Raw genomic sequence first — 22,740 nt, 5'->3', positions numbered from 1 at the left:
TACACGCTCAGGTGGTCGTGTATTTACTATCGATCAGACAGAGGTAACAGCAGCAACATCGATAGCCTGAGGGTGTTGCCTTCACGTCTACAGGGCAGCTCCTGTCATTGATAAAGACATGAGCTTGTTTACGAGGAGAGGGAGAGAAAGAGAAAAGGGAACTGAGGGAGACAGAGATGCCCTGAACTCCAAAATAACCAGTATATCTGCTTTATATTTTAATTATTACAAACAGAGTGTAACTGCCTTGTCGTGACTTGTGATGTATTTCCAATGAAACAGGATATAACCAATCACCAGGTTGGTTAAGGCTTCGACAAAGCCTTTTAAATGGGTTGAACAATAAGTAAACGTGGACTTAGTCTCAGTGACATCACCATTTAGTCTTTGAAGCCTTCTGAAGCACATCAGTTGTGGCGCTCATGTTGGCAGTAATGCCTTAAACTGACCTTCGGTTAATGCAATAACAGGCAAACATCTGGAGCTGAGGTGACCCTGAAGCCTCCTGTTGCTTTAGCACTTTAAAATGAATTACTCAATACACTATTTAATAGGACCTGAGATAGTGATGAAATATGTTTAAATACAGCTCATACAGTAGTTGTTGTTAATTAGTCGTTTCATTTTATTTCTAAGGGAGGCGGTATACCTGGGTGTAGAGGTGCCGGTCAGGCGGACAGATGGCCGACACCAGATGGAAAAATGTGTTCTTCTCTGTCTCTGTGGTTCTTTGAAGCTTTTCCAGCTGGCTCTTCTTCTTTTGTTTTCCAAGACTCCTCGAGGATCTTCAGGAAACCCTGTCATAATCCTGAGAAGTGCTAGCGTAGACATTTTTCATTGTTGAATACGTCATACAAACATGGTGTTAGAGTACATGTGTTATTCCTTTTGTATGACAGAATAAATTACATCTTGATATCACAGAATCAAACAACAGCAGTCGGTCCATGTTAACCACTTTCATCTGCAATCTTTTATTTTAATTCCAGGGGCCACCAAAGACATGGGAAAGATGCTCGGTGGAGAGGAAGAGAAGGACCCTGACGCAGCCAAAAAGGAAGAGGAGCGACAGGAGGCTCTGAGGCAGCAGGAGGAGGAGAGGAAGGCCAAACACACCAAAATGGAGGCAGAAAGGGAGAAAGTACGGCAGACCATCAGAGACAAGGTAGGGAACTTTCCTTTTGCCTCTCAACAGACAGAGCAGAGAAAGTATATCATTTACAATTTGGAGTTTAAGTTGGTTATTCTTTTAATAACTGTTAAGATATTGTCAAAAAGAGAGAAATAAAAAGATCTTAGTCGAGCTTGCCATTACACACAGAAATAAAGGGAAAAACAAATGCATTATCATCGGTCCTAATTAGGGCTGTTGGCCCTAATAATTTAACTATGATGTGATTATGGTCTGAAATTAATGCATTAACTATTTTAAACTGCACTAATCATGTGGTATTTTCTCCTTTTAGATGCACCATAGTAAATCCACCCTAGCGTCTTCCTGCAGCCAGGATGACTCTTTCAGCCTCCCATTGCATATTTGTTGTTGTCTTGTTATTTTCTATTTTTTTGTTTGCTCTATTTTTTGTCCCATCACATCACCGACTGCCTCTCTCTGTTTCAGTATGGGCTGAAGAAGAAGGAGGAGAAGGAGGCAGAGGAGAAAGCAGCCATGGAGCAGGCCTGTGAGGGGTCACTGACGCGCCCCAAGAAGGCAATCCCACGAGGCTGTGGAGACGACGACGAAGAGGACGAGGAGAGCATCCTTGACACTGTCCTTAAGTTTCTGCCCGGACCGCTACAGGACATGTTCAAGAAGTAAAGAAAAAAACAACAACAACATAGAAAGCAAAAGAACCCTAAAAATCAGGGTCCAGTCTGGCCTGGGCTGGGCTGCAGGGAATGGGAAGTAGGGATCTTTGTGTGGGACTTTGGGTGGACAGGGTTGAGTGAAGGTTTGGGAGAAAGAGACAACAAGGGTCAGTTTGGGAAACTGTAAAGTGGCTGTTTGGAGTGTAGAAGAAAATGGGGAGGGGGGTTGGGGTTCTTGCCAAACTGTTAGAGGCTGCACACTGCCTTTCTAGAAATCGTTTACTTTATTCTTTTCTACTCCACGACGACTCTTCCCTTTTAAATTGTTTACCACAGTTGCTGTACAACCTTCGACTGTCACTTAGCACATTTCTACAATAAGTACATTTTATGCCCTAGTTGTTATTTTTAAACAGACATTTTGATTGGTTGGCCATCATCTTATGATGGTGACCAATGGAGAACAGTATTCCCTTAAAGAATGGCCCTTTCTTCTGTGGTCATGTTTTCCAGTAGATGGAGCATGTTGTGTTTACTTCAATGGGTGTTTTCTACTTTTATGAACCTGGTTTAAGTCTTTATACTGTAAAAAATTGAAGAAAAAAAAAAAGAATCTACGTTTGAGTTTATAGGACATGTGCCTTCATATCATCTCCTCCAGCAGAGGAATTGTCAATGAGGGTTTCATTCAAACAGGTAAACAGTTGTTGGTACCATGGAGATACAAGATATAAGGATACAACATTAGACACGTTTGTAATAATGTGTTTGATAAAAAGTTGGCTTGTTTGGATATTTGGGGATTTCCAGAAACCAGAAAATTCTGGAAATTCAAGACAGCCTGAAAGTCCATAAAACTATTAAGAAACAAAAAAAGGTACAAAGCGTTGAGCTTCTGAAGAAAGGTTTGCTGCAAAAAAAACAAAAAAAAAGTTTTAATTGTCCTTCTACTTTGACCTCTAATTTTACAAAAGCTATCCTTGCGAAACCTGTCAGTTAGTGTGACCGTCATCATGCAAGAAATGTAAAATTCTTCTTGGATGTCAAGAACTCATGTTTTTTAAGCAAACAAGGCTCATTTTACCAGGTTTTAATCCACAACATGTCCAGTTTTACACAAAGCTCACACCAAATCATTGTGATTTTAAGTTTAGCGTGATCCTCATAGACAATCAAAGCATTAAAACTCAGAAACAGTGGGGTTAGTCGGGACTTTACATGTCGTCACTTCCTGTCACATCATCTAAAGCGTACGCATTTCTTGAAGTGTTTGCCATCAAGTGGCTCTTTGTTTAGGCCGCTTATTCACAGTTTTATTTTCCATATTTGTTTTCATATATAAATGCAAATACCAGGCAACTTGTTTTGTACATACTTTTTTACTTTCTGCGAATGTGCTGCCGACTTATTTCAATGCTACTCAAAATGTGCAACCTTCCATCTTTTCACATGTTTATCTTGATCAATTCCGTCAACATTAAGACCAAAGAAATACTGGTGAGACCTTACTATTTCTTTTGTCACTGCCACTATAGAAGACGGGTGGTTTATGGTTCTTGCGAGGTCTGCTGGAGAAAACACAACAGCCTGTTCAGTGAGTGCATGCGTCCCAAAGACCACCGCGAAGCTATGAAGATGATCCTATTTCCTTAAAAACTTTCTCTGGCTCAGTAAACCTAGAACTCTGTAGACGGAGCTTTAGAAAACTAGTGTGTGCACTTCACTGCCTGAAGATCTCATTTAGAGAGCTGAGATTATTCTGCGGCCTGCATCTCTTAATCCATTGCAAATTCAAGACTGTTCTCACTCTGTACTCTTATGATATGGCAGCTTTGTCAGCGGCCCTGACACTTCAAAATAGGACAGATTAAATGGGGGACACACTTTGTTATGATATTATGTTCTCTATTTTTGCTGTCAACCTCGAGTGGACACTAATGGAAGTGCACTTCTATTGTCAAAACCGAAAGTTGGGGCCCTCTGATCAGCCGTATTTGATAAGTAGGGAGTGAGAACATGCAAAATAAATCTGAGTGATTTTTCCTCACGTTTAAGTAGGTGTGCTGTGAATAAAAAACAAGTCTATTTAGTGATACTATCTTAAGAAATAGATATTTCAAGATAAAACAAAGCATGTTGGTAATATAATCGGGTGGCTTTTCAGTGGTTAGTTATGCAGCAATGTACGATTACGGCATTGTTCCATGGATTTGTTACTTAAAATATCTTAAAGGATTTGATACGAAGTTGTTTCTTTTTTTTTGATTTCTAGCTCAGATAGGACTTTTCACTAGACAAAGCCATATCGTTTAGATTGCAATAATTACTTAAAGTTGTGAAAAATGTCAACATTGAAAGTTTTTTTTTTCTGTTTAAACAACATCTGTTTGTAAATCCTCACCATTCATGAAACATGTATACTAATGTTTACACAAGGAAAACGTATGTAGAAAAGAAGCCATTGTTATATCTGTCTCAGTGTTTTACATGTGTACGGTAAGTGTGTCTGTGTGTGCGTCTCTTTCTATGTGTCTGTGCTCTTAGACCATGTTGTTGACTCATATAGTCCTGGTTTATGCTATGTAAATGTGTCTTTGATCTATTTTGTGCACAGGCAGAAACTGGGATGGCTCCCTAATTGTGCCACGTCTAAAAGAAAGAAAAAAAAACTTTAAAAAAAACAATACTTAACACATTCCTTTCAAATGTTGAGCATGAAAATGTTTGGTAAAAAAGAGAGTACACTATATGTCAAAAAGCCAAAAAAAGAAGATGATTTCCTGTTACTGTGGGAGTCTCCAGGCAACAGAATTTGTGTGTTGGGTCCAGAAATATAAGCTTAGTGATGGGCTTGTTGACTGTTCGATGCCCTTTGTTGTCTGAGCTTTGGTGAAGCTTAAGGCCATGGTCACATAGAAGTTTTAATATTCCAAAATATAACCAAAATTAAGCTGGGCCTCATATGTTTGTAGTTGTAGGAGCGATAGCTAGGGTGCGTGTTCACTCAAATGTCAAAAAATCTATGAAAAGAACATTGAACTGGTCTGAAATTATAATTATTGCCTCTACATGTCCCACGAAAGCAAATGAGACCATCAGCAACAACTGACTATTTCTATATTGTTATTTTTATTTTCAGAACTTGCAGCCTGGGGCGGGTTTTTGTGACAGATGATACAATTATCAACAAGCTGTCAAAACAGCTTTCTTTAAATGCCAAAGATTCATTTTGAGTCAAATGTTGGACATATAAAATAGAGAAGGACAAATTTCATGTTAGAAAAAAATAATTTTGACACGCTGATCTAATCTGTTTATTTTATATACTGCTAAACATCGCATGTATCCTGATCCAATGGACACGATGCCCAGAAAGTTCTTGTGTCAAACGGTCTGTCAATCAATCTTACTTACCATATAGCGCCATTTTATTACATAATGTTATCTCAAGAGACTTTACAAAAGAAGCATGTTTTTACTGTACTTTGTCATATTATTTATAGAGAACCAAGATGAGGAAAGCACTTTGTAGTCACAGCGTCAGGTAAAAACATCCCTTTAACAGAAACCTCATGCTCAAACAGATTCATGTTTCACAGTTAATTGCTGAAACTTGTCTAAGCTTCCACCTCTGTGATCATGGCCTCAAGTCAAGAATGAAAGGCTTTTTGACAATGAAGTAGGGGACGTACAATTCAGAAAAGGACAGACACTTCTACTAAAATAGTTTTTATTGATCTTGTTGTAAATTTCATGTCAAGTCAAAACAAACCATGCACAATATTGTTTCTCACAATAAGAGACCAACCGTTAGACATGCATTTTCATTCTGTTGCTTTGCTCATCCTCATGAACAAACCACGCATGATGTAATGCATGAGTGTCAGTCACAGATTAAAGTAGTTAAGATCATTTTAGAAAAGTGTGCCGGAATCACTTTTATGTATTTTAGCTACATTAACACAAAGGTCATTACAATTCCTGCTGCCCTCATTAGGCCAGGTCATTTCCACATGTACATCCTCTGTATGTAAACTAGTCTCTCACTGGGACTCATCTCAAGGCGTCACTGCATGTGAACTGCCTTTGAAAAGGGCTATTACCACGTCACCTGTGTGTGTGTGAGGTCAGTGCTCACTCATCCCTCCGATCTGTGCTTGTCCTAGCGTAAAGTATGTTTGCATGAGATACTGCAGTGTTTGTGGAGCCGCTGCTTTCATTGTAGATGAATCTTGGGATTGATAGATTACAGTAGAAGTCGGAAGTTTTTACCAAAAAATTATAATTTTACATTGAGTATACAAACTGTATATTTTCTTAAAATAAACAGAAGTGGCTGAATTGGATAATTCAAAGTTTAGATGTAGACAATAAGACCTCAAAGACATTTAACAACCACATCAAAGTCCTGGCTTGTGAAAAACTGGATTGTCAAAGCATCTTCTGTTGCCAGGAACTCAAGGAATTGAGAAACAGGCTTGGCTTGCAACTGCCTTTCAAAAACCACAGTTTACAAAGCAAATGTTCTCCATTAGATATGTGATATTCCTCATGAATATTATAACACTAAAGGATATGGGAGGTGTGCAAAAGAAATGATGTAAATGTTTACTTAGATATATCTTTAAAGAAAAATCTATAGAAAGAAAATGTTGAGTCATCCGACTCCAAACAAAGATTGATTTATTTTCTCTGAACGCTGTAACGATGTCCTGAGATTTGACTCCTTTTTGACATCTTTATGTAAGCAAAGGGGTGTTATTGTCACTGCCCAGCTGACTCCTGCCAGTAAACACAGAAGTGGAAGTAAACGTGTTTCACTTTGGGATTATTTCACCCAGACTGAAGGTTTAGGAGCTCGTCTCTTGCCACATTTTCTTTCCCTTCTGTGGAAGTCAAGGTTTCACAGAGCTCTCACTTGCTGAGATTGTTGGCGCAACTGTTACTGTGAAAAGAAACTCTCTGAATACATTCCAGTCTCTTTGGCATTTGCACTAGAAAACTTCCAAATATAACACTAACAATAGTTATGACATCTTAAGACTCACCTTTATACACTATACTTTTTTTGTTGATTCACCAACCCTCTTAAATTTGAAAGCTAAGAGAGAAACAAAAGTGACCATTTGTTCACAAATTGGTGATGTTCATTAGTTTGCAGATGATGTGATTCTCTCTATTCCACTGAATTATTTCTCATGACTGTCTGGAGAAGGACTCTGGTAAACAATGGGCACATCAAAATGTGTTAGAAAAGGAGGAAACAAACTGAATCGAGAGGGTCTGTCTTTTTTTAATTCAGGGTGAAAATCATTTCAGGGTGCATAGGTTAAGAATGTAAAATATGAGCTCTTATGCTAATCTTTCCTTACTTGCATGTCATATACTCTGTGTGGAGCCCAATCACTGTAAAACCGTCTCATCAATGAAACCGAAATCATTCTTTTTGGAAACTAAATGCATTACACTAATAAAAAAAAGGTTTACAAAAAAGTTACTTGTGTCTGTATTCAGTTTTTCTTTCTTCTTTCCTTTACTTCAGTTTTTTTTTTTCAACACCAGAATTTGTGACGTGACTTGAAAAAACAAGAAAATAAAAAAATCTAAAGAATTACAGATAGAACAGTTTGTTACAACACATGGCAAGAAAACTAGCAGGCCAATCCCTCAGTGACTGATTTTTAAATTACACAAATCTCTTCTATAATTACTTTGCTGTGTGTTGCAGGGTATTAATAAAGCTCCTCGTGAATAATTAATCTGGGAGGGCTCGAGCAACAAACGTCTTTTAATCCCACAAAAACCCCTTAGATGTTCAGCGTGTGTGTGTGTAGGCGTGTGTGTGTGTGTGTGTGGGGTTGATAATGAGTGTTAGACCTGTGGGAGAAACACTCATAGATATGTTAATACAGAAGTAATATGCACACTTGTTTTGGTCACACATTAATATACTTTCTATAAACTTTATACAGTCTTCTTCAAATGGACACGAATGGATTCTGAAAAAAAACAAAAAAAAAACCTATTACATAAACGACCAGAATCAACATTGGAAAGTGTTCCATTTTTAATATAAAGGTAAGGCAACAAAGTGAATTAAAAATGTCTACTTGTAAAAATAAGACAAGATGTACAGAGGACTTCTGAACTCGGAGTAATTTATTAAGGAGAGACATTTATACAACTTTCATGAAAATCAATCCTGGCCCTGCACACACAATAAAAGAGCACATCTAAAAAGGTTTAAGAAAAATATTTCTGATGAAAAATAAATAAATTAGGGGGTTCTTTTGGACAAATGGTTAGGACACATGCCCTATGTACAGAGGGTGTGGACCTCGAAACGGGTGGCCCGGGTTCAAATATCAGTCCCCGCTCTCTCCATCCCTGATTTGTGCGTCTGTCTGCTGTACTGTCTCTGAAAGCACAGAAAGCCCCAAAATATGGTTGGAAAAGATTTCCAAACTAAAACATTTCATTAATAAAATGTGGAAATGTTTGAGCAGGAATGTTTTAATGATATACCAAGGCATCAAAGAAACAAAGATTATAAATCTGTGTACCGGTAGCTTAAAAATTCAAGTTACTAATAATGACTTCATGAGAATGCTATAAAAAAAACCTTGATGGACTACTGCCAGTGAACTTTATTTTGTAATACTAGAGTCATCACTCTCCATGTTCTTGATGCAAAAATGTGTCTTCTGATTGAAGGATTCTCAGAACCTTTATTTTGCTGCTGACAAATCCCAGTCATAGTTCTGTGAGATACCAGTCATCCTGTTTCTTTGAGATCATATTTGAAATAAAAAGAATAAATTTAAAGACATTACAGTAACAGATCAAAACTGCTAATAATCCCACTCAGAGCTTTCTTCTCCATCAGTCAGTGTCGGACTGATGGCAAAGAACTTGCTGTTCATTTGTGCTTATTAATGTGCTTCTGTTGTCTGAGTCAGTGAAGGATGGAGTGAACGCTGCGGACGGAAATACTTTTTGGCTCTGAGTTGAGCAAGTCTTTACTTCACATATGTAGACGGTGAATATAAAGACAGCTCAGTGGCAGTCAGATGTAGAGGAATTATGGGAACTTCAGTTGTGTGAAATAAAACATCAATGAGCAAACAGCTCACATGAATGACAGCAAAGCAGAACAAAACAAACCACACACCTTTCACATAAGAACATTTAAAGTGAAAAGATGTGACTATACGAACCAAACAACTTGCATCAAGTTTCTCATTTTATTTTTGTGTGGTAAAACGTCGCCATCTTGTGGTAAGTATTTGACATCACAGGCAGACTTGGGGGCGATAATACACAATAACACTGAGCCAGCAGTTCACTGACGTCCTCACATTGACCTGAGTTCACATTGTTATCAGCAGGCACAGGGCCAACGTGTGAGTGCTCCCAACAAGCTTTTTCTTGAAAAACACGTCAACACCATCCGGTGTTTATCTAGAGTGACTCGCTTTCTTTACATAAAGGATGACACAGTGCACATAGTGCACTGTCACGTGAGTGTTACATTATTCTCAGAAAAGCAGATTCACAGAAGCAGCAGGACGGCACAGGTTGATGTGTCAAAAAGCTTTATTCATTTACAATGAGACTTTTCGTTCTTTCCTACATCTGGGATAGAATTTAAAATATATAAACGTATTTACATGAAATGAAAGCTTTTTTAAAATACTATTGTACGGAAGGGGAATACATTTCTTGTCAGATAGTCACTCCAAAATGACAACATTCTGTATATGAAGAAGGCTGTTAGTTAATATCTGCAATTACAACTTTGGTAAAAAATAACATGATTGTCTGGTGAAGCGAAGTCTTAAGGGATCATTTTTACGAAGCCTCTGAGGGGAAGTGGGTAGAAAGAGTCTGGTGAGCACGTGTAAATCTCACACCTGACATCTCAAAACGTTTACTTTTTGAGAAACTTTTTTAACATCCGCGTCGGCACATGACACCTTTCTGTGAGCACACACAACATTCTTGTGAGCTCAAGAAATATTCACGTGAGCGCAGGTTAGTTTCTGATGCGCATCAGAAACATATTTCTAAGCATATATTAGATATTATTAGTCACCTTATATGTATGTCATTATTTTCATTATTTTTAGAGTCCAAACGACTTTAAGTGCACAGCGTGTTTAAATTGCTCCAGTAGCTTACTCCTTTGACTGCAGTTGACCAGGCTGTTATATATTAACACTCAAAATACATGTTGATCAAAATCCATCTACGTTTAGTTCTTCTTTTTGCCAACAACAGGCCTAAATTATTGAAGTGACAGGATCCCTCGACATTATTTTGTTAATGAGAAAGATCATTTGGTTAAACCCAAAAACTGCCGTCATATCTCTTCTTAAAGCCACTGGACTTCATTGAAAACAGAAGTTTTAAGCTCACAAATTGGGACAATTTTCCCTGTCATGATGATTGGATAACAGTATAGTTTGTTGTAAAAATGTTAACCAGCTATTCAGAGGCACTAAAGGGACACAATTACCCAAACAAGCTAACTGATTGAGGCTGTGTTGTATACCGTCAGCTCCTAGATTCTGTGAGGTATTTGACTATTTGTTGGTAACAGTCTGGTACATGCGAAGAGACCGATGCACAAAGAGTTTTTCACCAACAGTTATTTCTGTATGGATCTTTTTTTGTTATGTTGTTTGACTCTTAGTATATCAATCAGAGCCTCCCACTGAACAAAAAAAACCTTTTAGTGAACTTTGATCAGACAGCTCTGACTGTAGATAATTCTGCCTATGTCAAAGCTGCCGGGATCGATCTACGTTTGTGCAATTAACAAACAATTATGTAAAAAAAAAAAAAAAAAGGACTCAGGATTTAAAAAATATACTGAAACTGAAAAATTGCAGATTTAAATGTTAGAGTAAAATGATCAAATCTCCCTGAGTTGTTTCAGGTGAGCATAACAATGAAACGTCTCTGTTTAACATGTAAGAGTGTAACTGTTGAGATGTTTTACATTTCTGCAGTGGACTTCATTGACAACCAACAAACACATTACTGTACTGAGAGGTTAATGTGAAGTTACAATACACTTTCTTAATATAAGAAACACAAACAATATGTACAGAAGTGGACGGTAACACATGTGCACGCAGTCCAATGTGCACTCAAAGGCAAAGAATTCATCTTGTAAATGAACCGATGTGACATTGTCAACAAGTCGTTAACTTCGAATGAAATGTTTCTTAAACTGAAATTAAAATGTGTCAATAAAATGATATTAATATAAAATCAATTTATATTGTTGGTTATCATGTGCAAAATATAAAGACAATTAAAAAAAATCATAGCAAAGCGGCAGTAGCTTAGTGGTTAGTGCACACACCCCATATATGGACGCTAAAGCAGAGCAGAACAGGTTTGAATCTGACCTGTGGCTCCTTTCCTCTCTGTTTCTCTGACTCTACTTCCTGTCCTGTCTCTAAAATAAAAGGCAAAAAAAGCCCAAAAATAATCATTTAAAAAAAGACAGAAAGTTATACACGTCTGAAAATAAAAAAAAAGCAAAATAAAATGCTTGATTAAAACATGCTGTTGTGTTGAAAATGTCACACCCTATTAGAAAAATATTCATATTATAGTCATATACTCTTCTCAGCACATATTCAAATGTCTTTCACACTGAGATCAAAGTGCACAGCTCCTTTTTTTTTTTAAAAGGGGATTAAAAATTATTGATCGACTGATTGAAAGATTACAAACATGAAGCACAAACGATCAAATGTAACGGGTATTTCAACAAATCTTGCCTTTACCCACTAATATGGTTGTGTCAAATTGAATTAGTAGGATGCAGATGATCAATGGGCAAAAATACTTCTAGCTACCCTTATATATCAAATGTGGCCTCATTTCAACCAATCAAATCACCAAACCAATATTGTCTGATACTGCATAGTAACTCTTCTTTTCTGACTAAAGTGTCCCAGAACTACATGATCCCAAATCTGACCACCTGACCTCAGACGGCCTTCAGAAAGTCATTGTTGTTGATAATATCATAATGAACTGATATCTCTTGGGTTCATTTGTTGACGTACACCTACAACTCCTTTTAAAATAAAATAAAAAATTGGTCACAGCTCATACCTTCCATTTTGAGGCCAAAGTCATCCATGTGTGTAATAGTGTAGCAGTTTAAATAAGGCAACCCAGATAATGGTTTGATTCTATCCTGGGGATGAAATTATTTATATACATCTTTCATTTTCCAGGTGTCGACTATGTGAAGAATTAATACGAAACCTACTGTAGCATAAATCACAAGGTCAAAAACTGCAGGCAAAGCTGAGGAGCACATGGATGACTTTGGTCTTCCAACCCTCATTATTCAACAGAACAACCTCTCAAAACTTGCATTATGAGTTCAAATAGCGTTGATCCACCAATCCTTAAGCGACAAAACGGTGTCAAGTGTTCATGTTTTAAGGCTCCGGTGTGTTAAGTACAAACCAGCATCAGCTCAAAACAGCTGCTTCACCATCTCTCTTCTCTCTGTAAGCGGGGTCTGTCTGCAGTGTTGCACATTCTCTCCCCAAAAAACTTCTATGTGGTTCCTTTTATATCCAAAGATGTTTCTTCTGTCCTAGAGGCTCCTGAAGAACTGCAGGGAGAGTTCATAAGTCAGGAACATCGTGGCGCTCATGGGAAAGCCTCGGATGGCGTTGACCGATGCTCCACGGAAGAAAACCTGCAGAAGAAACGCAATGTTTTAGGGAAATAAGGAAAACACGAGTCGCACCTTTTTCATAGCGCTACACAGTGCTGAATCAACGCTCCCCTGTGATAATACCTTGAGACATTCATACTGATTTTGCAATGGTGTAATATTGTTGTACACACAACAGAGTCTCACTGTTTAGGGACAAAAGGGCCTGATTGACCAGGTCTCAATACTATGGTTAAAACTGCATGTTCACTCCAACAGAGGCTGTAGAGGGAGGGACGAGCGCGATAGGGAGAGAAGTGTTAACGTGTTTACATGTTAACACGTTAATATGTGTGGGGGGAACGCAATCTTTCTGCCGTCTATTATTGTGCCTATGTCTCCTAATAACTACAATTACAGCACCATGTTGTGCGTAACACTGGGCTCCGTTCAAATTCAGACGCCGTCACAATCACTGCAATTTTTTCCAGGCTTTATAAATCACAATGCGTGTACTATACTAAATTAATTTCTTTGCATTTTCTCCTCCCAGTATTTTTGCACACTAGGACAGAAACGCCCCATATCATATTCATCAAGGCACTAAATGGACAATACGTATAAAAGACGCAATCCTCACTGCGTGCCGTTAGCAGATCAGATAGCACCCTTTTTTTTGCTGGTGGTATCAAGTTTGGAAACGTTACAAGACACACAAACCTTTAGGAAATCAGGCCCACAGTGATTTGCTTTTGGGGACACTGTCCTGTAATGACCACCTCATTCACATGTGGCCTTCAGGTGCACATCAGCAGTCTAGTTCACTTCTCACAAACACCAATGACCGTCTCTTACTGCTCACACAGACTGTTGTGTTTACTGAACTGGTCCCTGTTGGAAGTCGGCACAGTTTGCCTCCATTTTGCAACATCGGATGTTACTGACAGCATGAACCTCTGACACTTGAACGTGGCGTTTGGCAGACTGGTGTGGATCTCAGGGCCAAGAATGTAGCAACTCTTTACCTAATGTGACCCCCAGTGACATTTTTAAACACATCACACCCACTGTTAGTAGTTGTATTGAAGTCTTTACAGCTGCATCACTTCAATATTTTTCAGATGAGAGCTGGATGATTTGTCTATTTCATTATAACGTCACCTATATTTTGAAGTTTTTTAGGACAGTCTCCATCTCTGTTTTCTAATAAAGAACCCTGTTAAGATTCAAATCAGCCTGATGATTAGTAACTCTCTGACCAGTTTGTTATTAAAGTGCACGCGAGTGTCACAGACTCAAGTTCTGAGAAAGCAGCTTGACTCTTGGGTAACTCTGTTTTCTAGGGTTTCATGTACAAATGACCTAACCATCTGTTTCATTTACAACAACTTGTACATGATGCCTGGCAGGAGAGATTACGTCAAGATTATTTACTGAATTGAAAATATGTCTTAGATTTTATAAGACGATCTTTGGCAAGTTTCAAGGCGGATTGGGTGTGGGGGTTCCAAAATGTTCTGTCTGTGGCCCCTAAAATAAATGTAACAAACAACTGGGGGTCTCCCATTGTCCCTGTGTGTGGTCAAAACATTGAATGTTGTGCACAGCCGCACACTATGAGGCCTATCTAAATAGAGACATTAAAACAGCACAAAAGAACACAACAGCCCAAGAAGAAACGCGAGAAGCAGAAGACATGCTAGCTCTTAAGCAATGTTTTTCTTTCAATTTTCATAATTATGAATAAAAATTATATATTTGTTTTGTTTTTTTAGGGCTCTAGCACTGACCTTAGATAAGGCCCCTTATTGAAATGCAAGCCTGGGCATGCCCATAACTCACCAAATGCATCCAGTCTGGCAAAAATGTGATATTTTGGTTGTTTTGCAGATGACTTTTGTAAAATGGCTCAATAGCGCCCCCTTACATTTTCAAGTGGTGCCTGCTAAAAGATTTCAAAAAAATTCAGCCCTCGCAGCACATTGAGCTGAGGATTTTGAAATGTTGTAGGCACATATGCCTTTACAAAAGCATGTTTAGAGTTTGTTTGTTTCAGACCCATCAGCCATTAAATACTTTGTTTTGCTTCTTTAACAAAGCACAAGGATTCTCGACTTCTTTTGACATTTTTGCTGCTGCAACTTTAGTTAAGTTATGTGATGTTTGCGCTCACCTGTGCTCCCTCTGTTTTGTAGCTGTGGATGATGCAGTGTAAGATTCCCTTGTATTTCCTCTGCAGCTGAGCGTCGGCCTGCATCCGACTCTTCACCACATCGGCTGGCGTTGCCGTGACCCAGGAAATAGACCCTGACGAAGACAGAAACAACCATTAGGTCTTTCTGAAACATGAAAGAGATGCTTCCAAAAACTCCCAGTGTTGTGAGTTAAGTTTCCAGACACAAAACTATGCTGCATTCTACATCATTCAGACTACATAAACACTAGATGTGTAGCACACAAATAGCAGATAGCATTCATCAATCCATCACAAAAATGTTGCCTTTAAAATAAGTTCTTCTTTCACTTTTGTTACACAGAGAAAGTTTTGACTTGGAATGGAGTCAGGCTTAATCATGTGAGCTCAGATAAACCTGATCCAACTCCACATTTTTCGACAGGCTTACTTCACAGACACCAAACCCAATGATCCATTCAGGTGCGTCTCATAAAAAATCAGAAAAAAGTAGGCCTGATCGAAAGGTACATTTCACCTGGAGAGACCTTATCACACCTATGTGAGTCAAAGGATAAATTCACTGCATATTTTAATGCCATTTCAACTGCATTAAAGGCTTAACAAAGTGGTTCCAAAGCTGCAAAGATACTTGACACAGCTTGACCTCCTTACACTGCAGAGCTGCTGTTTCTCATTCAGGATTTTTCCCTGCTGTGGTCCACATTCATGTCTGACAGCGGGCCAAACATCCACACCGCACAGTTTTATGGCCCACAGCTGATTTTAGCTTTGCACGCACCGACACCGTCACGTTTGTAGCGGACCAGCTTGCACCTTGAAGCAAGTCTGCTTGGACGGCAGAAAAACAGTTCCCAAATCAGAGTCTAACACGACACTCTGTGTGAACCCCACACACAGTGCACACACTGCTCATGCTCACTAAGGCTGAACCCTGTGATTGGCTGCAAGTTTACACACCCAACCCTGTTCAAAAAAGGTCCAGTTTGGATTTTTTCTTATTAAAGTTTTCATCTAAGACAACATCAGCATTTTATATAATAAGAAGAGATGCATCATCTTTTCTAACTGGCCAACTAACAAATCTCTTAACAGGGTCAAATAAGTTTATGGCTCAAATCAGTGTCATAAAGAGTTTGACAGGGCAGTAAAACAACGGACATGCTTTATGAGAAGCAGCAATAAAAGGTCTGACACAGAATCCCCTCAGACTGCTGTAGGACCTGATAAAGTTAGATCTGCACTGTAATTTAAACAGGTTTGTAGCTGCACAGTCGTCATCTCAAAGTTGCAGATTGGGACGGTTCAGGTGCCAGGTGACTCTCAGTCAAATAGCTTTCAGACCTGGGTGTGCATAATAGTTCAAATGTTTGATTGCAATCATTACTTTCAATGTGCCTTCTTAATTCCATCAAACCAATATAGTGAATAATATAAGGGTCCAAATGTGAAACTCTCTTTTTCTAAAGTATTACAGCTGCAAAGACACACAGTTCAACTACATACAGCTCTGAAATACATTAGAACAAAAGACATAATGACAACAGTACAAACAGCAAACGCCCATGACAGCCACATTAAACAGGCTGCTCTGAAGGGTCCGTTTTCCTGCTAGCTTTGTGATCAGTGCAGGTTAACGATCTGTGGATCGATACATGTAGGTTTCCCTCGGGATCAATAAAGTATCTATCTATCTATCTATCTATCATCTACAGAAAAAATAAAGCTTCCCTACTTGGACGTTTGAAAATATGGTCAACCTAATACTGCACATTGATATTTCATTGTGGTTTCTGACCACTTCCTTTGCCCCGTTAACTTCTAGTCAACTCATGAGGTTCTATTGTCTCCATGTGTTTGACTCCACTGTCTACTTTAACTAGTCTCAATTAAATGTGTCCAACATGAGTGACTGGACAACTTCAGACAAACTCACAGCCAGAATTCTGACACAACATCCTGTTACATAACTACTTCCTGATCCAGGCAAATATCTACCTGCTAGTCCTCCAGCCAGCCAGATGGAGCAGGGATGCGGGCTCGACATGGCGTCCGGCTTCAGCATGTCACAGAAGATGGTGTAAGGGATGAAGTAGAGTGTGTATCCAGGAACGTCCCTGAGGATCATGGCCCCGGCCCCCCTGTACAGACCCTGCAGGCCCTCTCTTTGCAGGATGCTGCTGATGCAGTGGATGGGGCCTCGGTAGAGTCTCTGACTGGGGATTTCGACTGAGCGCAGTGGGATGTCGGAGCCGTTTGATACATTACCGGCGAGGTGCAAGTTTTCTGTGAAGAAGTGACAGGATGTGAGTGATAGCTCACATCCTGTCACTTCTGTGTTGAGTTGTTCTTTAGATTATGAAAAACTTTCAACCAATGAGTACTTTTAACACCTCAGAGATGATATTCCAAACCTCTACTATTTAAATGTTTTAAAAGTGCTTTGGGCTGAGGTTTCGTTACAGAAGTATATTGAAATTAAAGACAAAACTCTGGCCTCTCTTTTAACATGTCTCTTTTATAATGTTGGAAACTGCCACAGAGTGTCGTTGAGGAAGCGCTCGAGATAAATGTGAGTCACCACATGACAGCAGGTGTGAAGGGTGTGAGCTCAGCAGCCATTGTTGACAAATAAAAAGGTCATAAATGCTTCACGTGCCACTTCATCCGGTAATTGAACTGCTCTGACCTCGGGTTTATTGGTTTATTGGTTGAATGGAAAGATACAGCCGACAAAAACACAGCTTACTTTAAAATATAATCCTCGAGTGTCAGCTACTCCTCTTGTGATTTTTATTTTGTCAAGCGCTTGGGGACCTTGCTCTGTGAAAGATGCTGTACCAAATAAACTGTGTTTATGTACTTAATTTGTGTACGTATGCACAGAATTTGTCTATTTTAAGTTTTAAAATGTAAAATAACTAAACTGGGGAAAATAAACACACAGGAAGAGGTTTAAAAACAAACAGAGAACATTGCATCACTACAATGTAAAGTAAAACAAAGTAACACTACCTGCTAAAACATTCTGTGTCTGCATCTGTAATCTGATCTTGACCAGATCCACGGGGGCTCCCAGTCCCACCGACATCAGTCCAGTCAGCATGCTGGCCACCGTCAGGTCCAGCATTCCGCAGGGATGCAGCTCATTGCCATAGCGATACTTGCTTATAAGTCTCTGTGTGTTACTGAAGAAGCCAAACACCACTGAGTTGTAGACGGTGATGCTGGCCAATGGGAAAGACATGCCCTTAAAGAACCCCGTCACCTGAAAACACACAGACAGGGAGTCATAACTGACTCTCAGTAAACAAAAACATACTGCAGTTATTGTGGTCCGTTTCTACAATGAAAGTAGCTGCCAAATATTTGCTCCTCATGGAAAATGCTCTCCCTCCTGGCAGGAAGGGGGGCGTGGAATTTGGGAGACAGATGTTGAAAGTCAAAAACAGTTCTCCACTGGCTCAAAATACATAATCTGATTACTAAGGAAAAAAAGCTGAAAGTGATATACAGTATATTTGGAGCAGCCCACATTCAAAGTAAGAGTTGCAAAAGCTGTTTTTTTGTTGAAGTCAAAAAATGCATCCCAGGCTTTGCATTCGTTCTCACTTCCTCATTGATGATTGATCAGCTCTGTTGCACAATCCAGCTTGACTTTATCTAATGCTCTCCACTGGACATCTGGCTGTAATCACTTTTGGTGCTCAGAAGATCACGCTGCAGTAAGCAAAAATCTTTAGTCGTTGTTTTGTAGCTTCAAGATCTGTTTCACAAAAGCGTTGAACAACTTTCCTGTGAAACTGGGTCACTGGGTTGAAACTAGTTGAAAACTGAACCAGATTGGGACTGTAACCACCAATTACAATGCTGGGCTGAGTTAAATATATTTGAAATGAAATATTCAGCAGAAACAAAGAACTATTTTGTGCCACGAAGAAAGAAAAAAAATAAAACGAGTCACTGAGGCAAAAAAAAGGAAATCAATATGTGTTGGTGTTATAAGTGGACATTTCTTTAACACGTTCTGGGGTTTAAAAGACTGTATTAAAGTTTACCGTTTCCTTCCTGTAGATGCTGAGCACACAATGGAGAGAGTTCTTGTAACCTTTTCCCGCCTGCAGCCGTGTCTGACGTCGAGAAACATAAAAAATGTAAACCAGATTATAATGAATACACAGAAAAGAAAGATGAAGTTGTTTACACTTTTTTTTTTAGAGGTTTGGGAACACTGGGGTGAAGTGATAAGAGAGAGACATCTGATGTACCTTCACTGTGTCCAGTGGATGACCCACGACCACACTGGAGGCTCCTGCAGACAAAAGAGAAACCAAATGAGTTCACAGAGTACAAGAAGGGAAAAAAAACAAGGAGATAAATCAATCTGAGAACAGGCAAATACTTTTTTTCTATAAGATGGAGCTCAGCTAGAACTGTGTTGAATAAAGACAGGGAATTTCCCATTAAATGGATCATTTCTACGACAGTTTGTATGCCTTTAATAGATTTTTAAGCACACTGAAACTGCTTGACAATAAACTAAAAACTGAATTAAAGGATGTACCACATTAGCAGTTCTACAAAGTTTGAATAGTTTCTATCATGAAGAAAATCCTTGTTTTATTTATTGGTGCACTAAACGCCATTAAAAACTCAACATTGAGAGAACAGTACTTAAACACTGCAGTGAGGGAAAAAAACCCTGTATGGGGGTCTTCTCTAAACATTTCAAACGTGTGCTTTAATGGGTGATTTCAGTATTTTGTATCCTCGGCTCCTGTTCTTTGCTGTTTGTTCATATTTGGGGGTCTATGTCACTGAAGCATCAAGTTTTTGAGTTCTTCATTACTCCTATAAGCTGAAGTTTTGGTTTTTGTCCCTGACAGCTTCAGATTGTTATTCTAAATTCCTAGATCATTATAGACAGGATATATAACTTTACATTGAAGGTATGGAAAAGGAGAGAGGGGGGGAGATAGATGAAGAGAAAGAGAGAGGGAGAATGAAATGTGGGAAATGGGCCACATGTTAAATTCAAACTGTCCCCTTAGAGGACTAAAGCCTATGTCCATGGGGGGGGGGGGGGGGGGGGGGGGGGGGGGGGGGGGGGCATGTACAGACTAACCACTAAGTAACCAATGGCCAGCAGCTGCTATCAACATAAACTATTCTTTTAGACTTGAGTTGTGCATGAACGTCACTTTGAATGACATTTACTGAACAATCCAACAGCTTTTGTTCTGTCAGAAAAAAAACAAAAACATCTACTCTTTAAAAAGTTGATGCTGTGGTAAACTAGAAGGATTTAAGGTGATCAGGCTCACACCAAAGGACACGCTGCAGCCATAACAGTTAGATTGCTTTGGTGCTGCTTTGTGAAGCAATCTATGGGAGACATTACAAGGCTTATGACAAGAGATGTGCGTCTGACCATGCCTTGTTTCACTAAAATAGAGTTGGATGGGAACAATGGGAAGCACAAAAGTCCCATAATAACACACTGAAGACAATGTAATGGCTGCATTACAGTCCAACAAGTGTTCACTCTTCAACATAATCATAAAGTCAGTGGCACTGCAGCCATAACAGTTTGCTCTGCTGCTGCTGTTTGAAGCATGATATAGGAGACATTTCGACACTTCTTGGAGTTTTATTCAACACCATCTATAGAAATGTAAACTTTCCTAACATGGGGCTCTGCAGCGAAAAAAAGAGAGCTTTTATGCCCCTATTAACGCCCCTGTCCCCACAGCTCTCTTTGTATTGTTTGTGGGCCCCTTCATGCCAAAACAACAGACACACACATTATACATGGCAGCACAAGGTCCAACGACCATCCGAACTTAGATTAGCTGTCAGCTAGACTTTGGTGATTTGATAGACCATGAATAAGAATGAAGACGTCTATTAAAATAGGAGAAGTGGTTCATTAAAAATCATCATTTTGGTCAAACAAAATATTCAATCAAAACGATTAGGCATGCATTATTACTTTTTTTTTTTTTTTTTTTTACAGATTCATATGAGAAATAATTTGAAGTTAACAAGTTCCACTACATATCATTGTAAACCTGGACAAGTTTCAAAACTATTTTTACTTTGATGATTTGTCTGTGTTGAAAGTGCAAACATTTACTTTAAATAGGATAATTTAAGATTTAATTTGCAGTGAAATAGGAGTTTAACGCAGATTTAAATAATTTCCGCCAATGGATGTACTTTTTTGTAAAAGTCGTTTTAGCTCATTTCCATTGTTGCAGTTCATGTTTGAATGATAAGTGCCATTTAAATAAACAGGGTTGTGATTTTTTTTTTTTTTTTTTTTAAAGAATCTTGTATGAATGTACACGCAACTTTTGTAACCTGTCTTTTTAAAATCACACATTATCTTCTCGTGGCTTATTTGTTTTCTTTGTGTACACACTTTTAAACACAAAATAACAACATGATGAGAGGAATAAGAGGAACCAGAGAGGCCTACTTTTTTCCCCCTCATGTGTGCCTTTTTAAAAAGGATGCAACAACAGCGCCTCTCGCGGCCGGGGCCTGTCACAGCAGCATTCCATATTTTTGTGTAGATTTAAAACTTTCACTGCAACACTTCTGCAGCCTCCGCCTCTGTAAGAGCATGCACAGAGGCGATAGTGGAGAAACACGGCTTTATCTCTTTTCAGTGGAAAAACACAAGCAGAGAGGTGTTTTAGCTATCAGTGTTCCAAAGGAAAGGGGGAGGGGGTACATTTCTCTGAAGACCCTCCATTGTTTACACTATTTGTGGATGGGCATGAGGAGGATGCAGCATTTCATGTCCCTGCAAAAATGTTCCATTGCAGATTTGCCGTTTTTGTTTTTGTTTTTTGGTAGGGGGGTATTTGCCACCGCTTCCATCCGAACTGAATTGTATAAAATATTGATAGCATTGACCCCCCTCCCCCAACAGCATACATACCCACTGACAGCTGACCTGAAGGGAGCTCCTTGCTGAAGAAAAGACAAGAAAAACAGCACTTTAAATGTCGCTTACCTCCGATCCATCCTGCGAGAAAGTCATCCAAAAAAAAGCTCTTTGAGTTCTGCATCTTTAACCCCGAGCCCCAAACGTCGGTCTGCTTTTTCTCATCAGTGGAAAAACACACACACACAAACTAAATATATCCCCTGACAAAGCAAAGAAGAGGTAGACTCCTCGGGTTTCTTTATTGGTTGTGTTGTGGTTAGATTAGTTTCTTAGAAGAGAATAAGATCCTGAAGAGTGTGTTGCATTGATAAGAAAAGCTACTCACCGCACGTTGCAATAAACAGCCAATCAGATCGAAGATCGAACATGCAGGACAGCTCTCTAAGCCAATCAGCAGCGAGCTCCACAAAGCCCCACAGCCTATAGAGAGAGGCTCATGGAAATGAGCCATGAGGAGGGAAGCAGAGCAGAAATAACAAGCCTCGATGTGATAGTAAACACAATAAAGGTTTAGATGACAAATTGCTAAATGACAAAATAAGTTTATAAAAGGAGAAACAGCTCAATCCTACCCAACCCAACCAAACACTGTCATCCACAAGTCATCACATACAAAGTAACAACAATGTATGTACAGAAAGTGTCATGTTATCAGGATACAGACATGAAACAAAACACTTACTGGAATCTGCGTCATATACCAACAATGATACATGGTCATGATGACTGAACTAAGTTATTCTTCTTTTCTCGAGTCATTGAACAACTTTTATACACATGGAAAAAAAGTTGATGTAAACACAGCTCTGACAACAACACAGCCGGCAGGACTTGAGCTTCTTATTCTTTGTCAACAGTCATGACTCAGAGAGACATGTACAGAGGATATGATGGATTTCTGCTCAAATGTTGCACAGTCTTACGTTGATAAGAACTCGTTTATAAACATGTAAAACAAATAATCTTAAACTTCAACACAAGAAAAACAGAATAATGCAAAACTGTCATTATTATTACTAACATTTGCTTTTCCCTTGAAGGACTTAACTTCCACATTCTCAGTTTTAGCTTTAAAGGTCATCT

At 39.0% G+C, this 22,740-nt stretch overlaps 2 protein-coding genes across 2 annotated transcripts in view; one reads left to right on the top strand and one right to left on the bottom strand.

Moving 5' to 3' along the window:
• LOC306829240 (complexin-2) overlaps positions 1-3,751 on the top strand; it is a 36,560-nt gene extending 32,809 nt beyond the window's left edge. Inside the window, exons 3-4 of the mRNA XM_079352190.1 lie at positions 990-1,165; positions 1,622-3,751. Of these exons, the coding sequence (XP_079208316.1) occupies positions 990-1,165; positions 1,622-1,819 (374 nt within the window). The 3' untranslated portion in view covers positions 1,820-3,751. The remainder of the gene's footprint in view (positions 1-989; positions 1,166-1,621) is intronic.
• Positions 3,752-9,387: 5,636 nt separating this feature from the next.
• slc25a48 (solute carrier family 25 member 48) lies at positions 9,388-21,992 on the bottom strand. Its single transcript, XM_079352409.1, has 7 exons — positions 21,724-21,992; positions 18,968-19,011; positions 18,758-18,829; positions 17,715-17,967; positions 16,698-16,985; positions 14,679-14,812; positions 9,388-12,547 (listed from the first exon to the last, which is right to left on the bottom strand). The coding sequence occupies exons 1-7, from the start codon at positions 21,776-21,778 to the stop codon at positions 12,443-12,445; spliced, it is 951 nt and encodes a 316-aa protein (XP_079208535.1). The 5' UTR covers positions 21,779-21,992; the 3' UTR covers positions 9,388-12,442.
• Between the last annotated feature and the right edge of the window lie 748 nt (positions 21,993-22,740).

This window comes from Symphodus melops, assembly GCF_947650265.1.
Source record: "Symphodus melops genome assembly, chromosome: 9".
Taxonomy (NCBI): domain Eukaryota; kingdom Metazoa; phylum Chordata; class Actinopteri; order Labriformes; family Labridae; genus Symphodus; species Symphodus melops.
The sequence above is the reverse complement of the archived record's forward strand: the minus strand, read 5'-3'. Positions and strand labels throughout refer to the sequence as shown.

Excerpts from the sequence above, each read along its gene's own strand:
- slc25a48 (XM_079352409.1), bottom strand. The coding sequence starts at position 21,778 with ATGCAGAACTCAAAGAGCTTTTTTTTGGATGACTTTCTCGCAGGATGG. Across the intron at positions 18,830-18,967 it reads ATCCACTGGACACAGTGAAG|ACACGGCTGCAGGCGGGAAA; the intron begins GTACATCAGATG and ends TCTCGACGTCAG. Across the intron at positions 16,986-17,714 it reads GACACAGAATGTTTTAGCAG|AAAACTTGCACCTCGCCGGT; the intron begins GTAGTGTTACTT and ends ACTTCTTCACAG.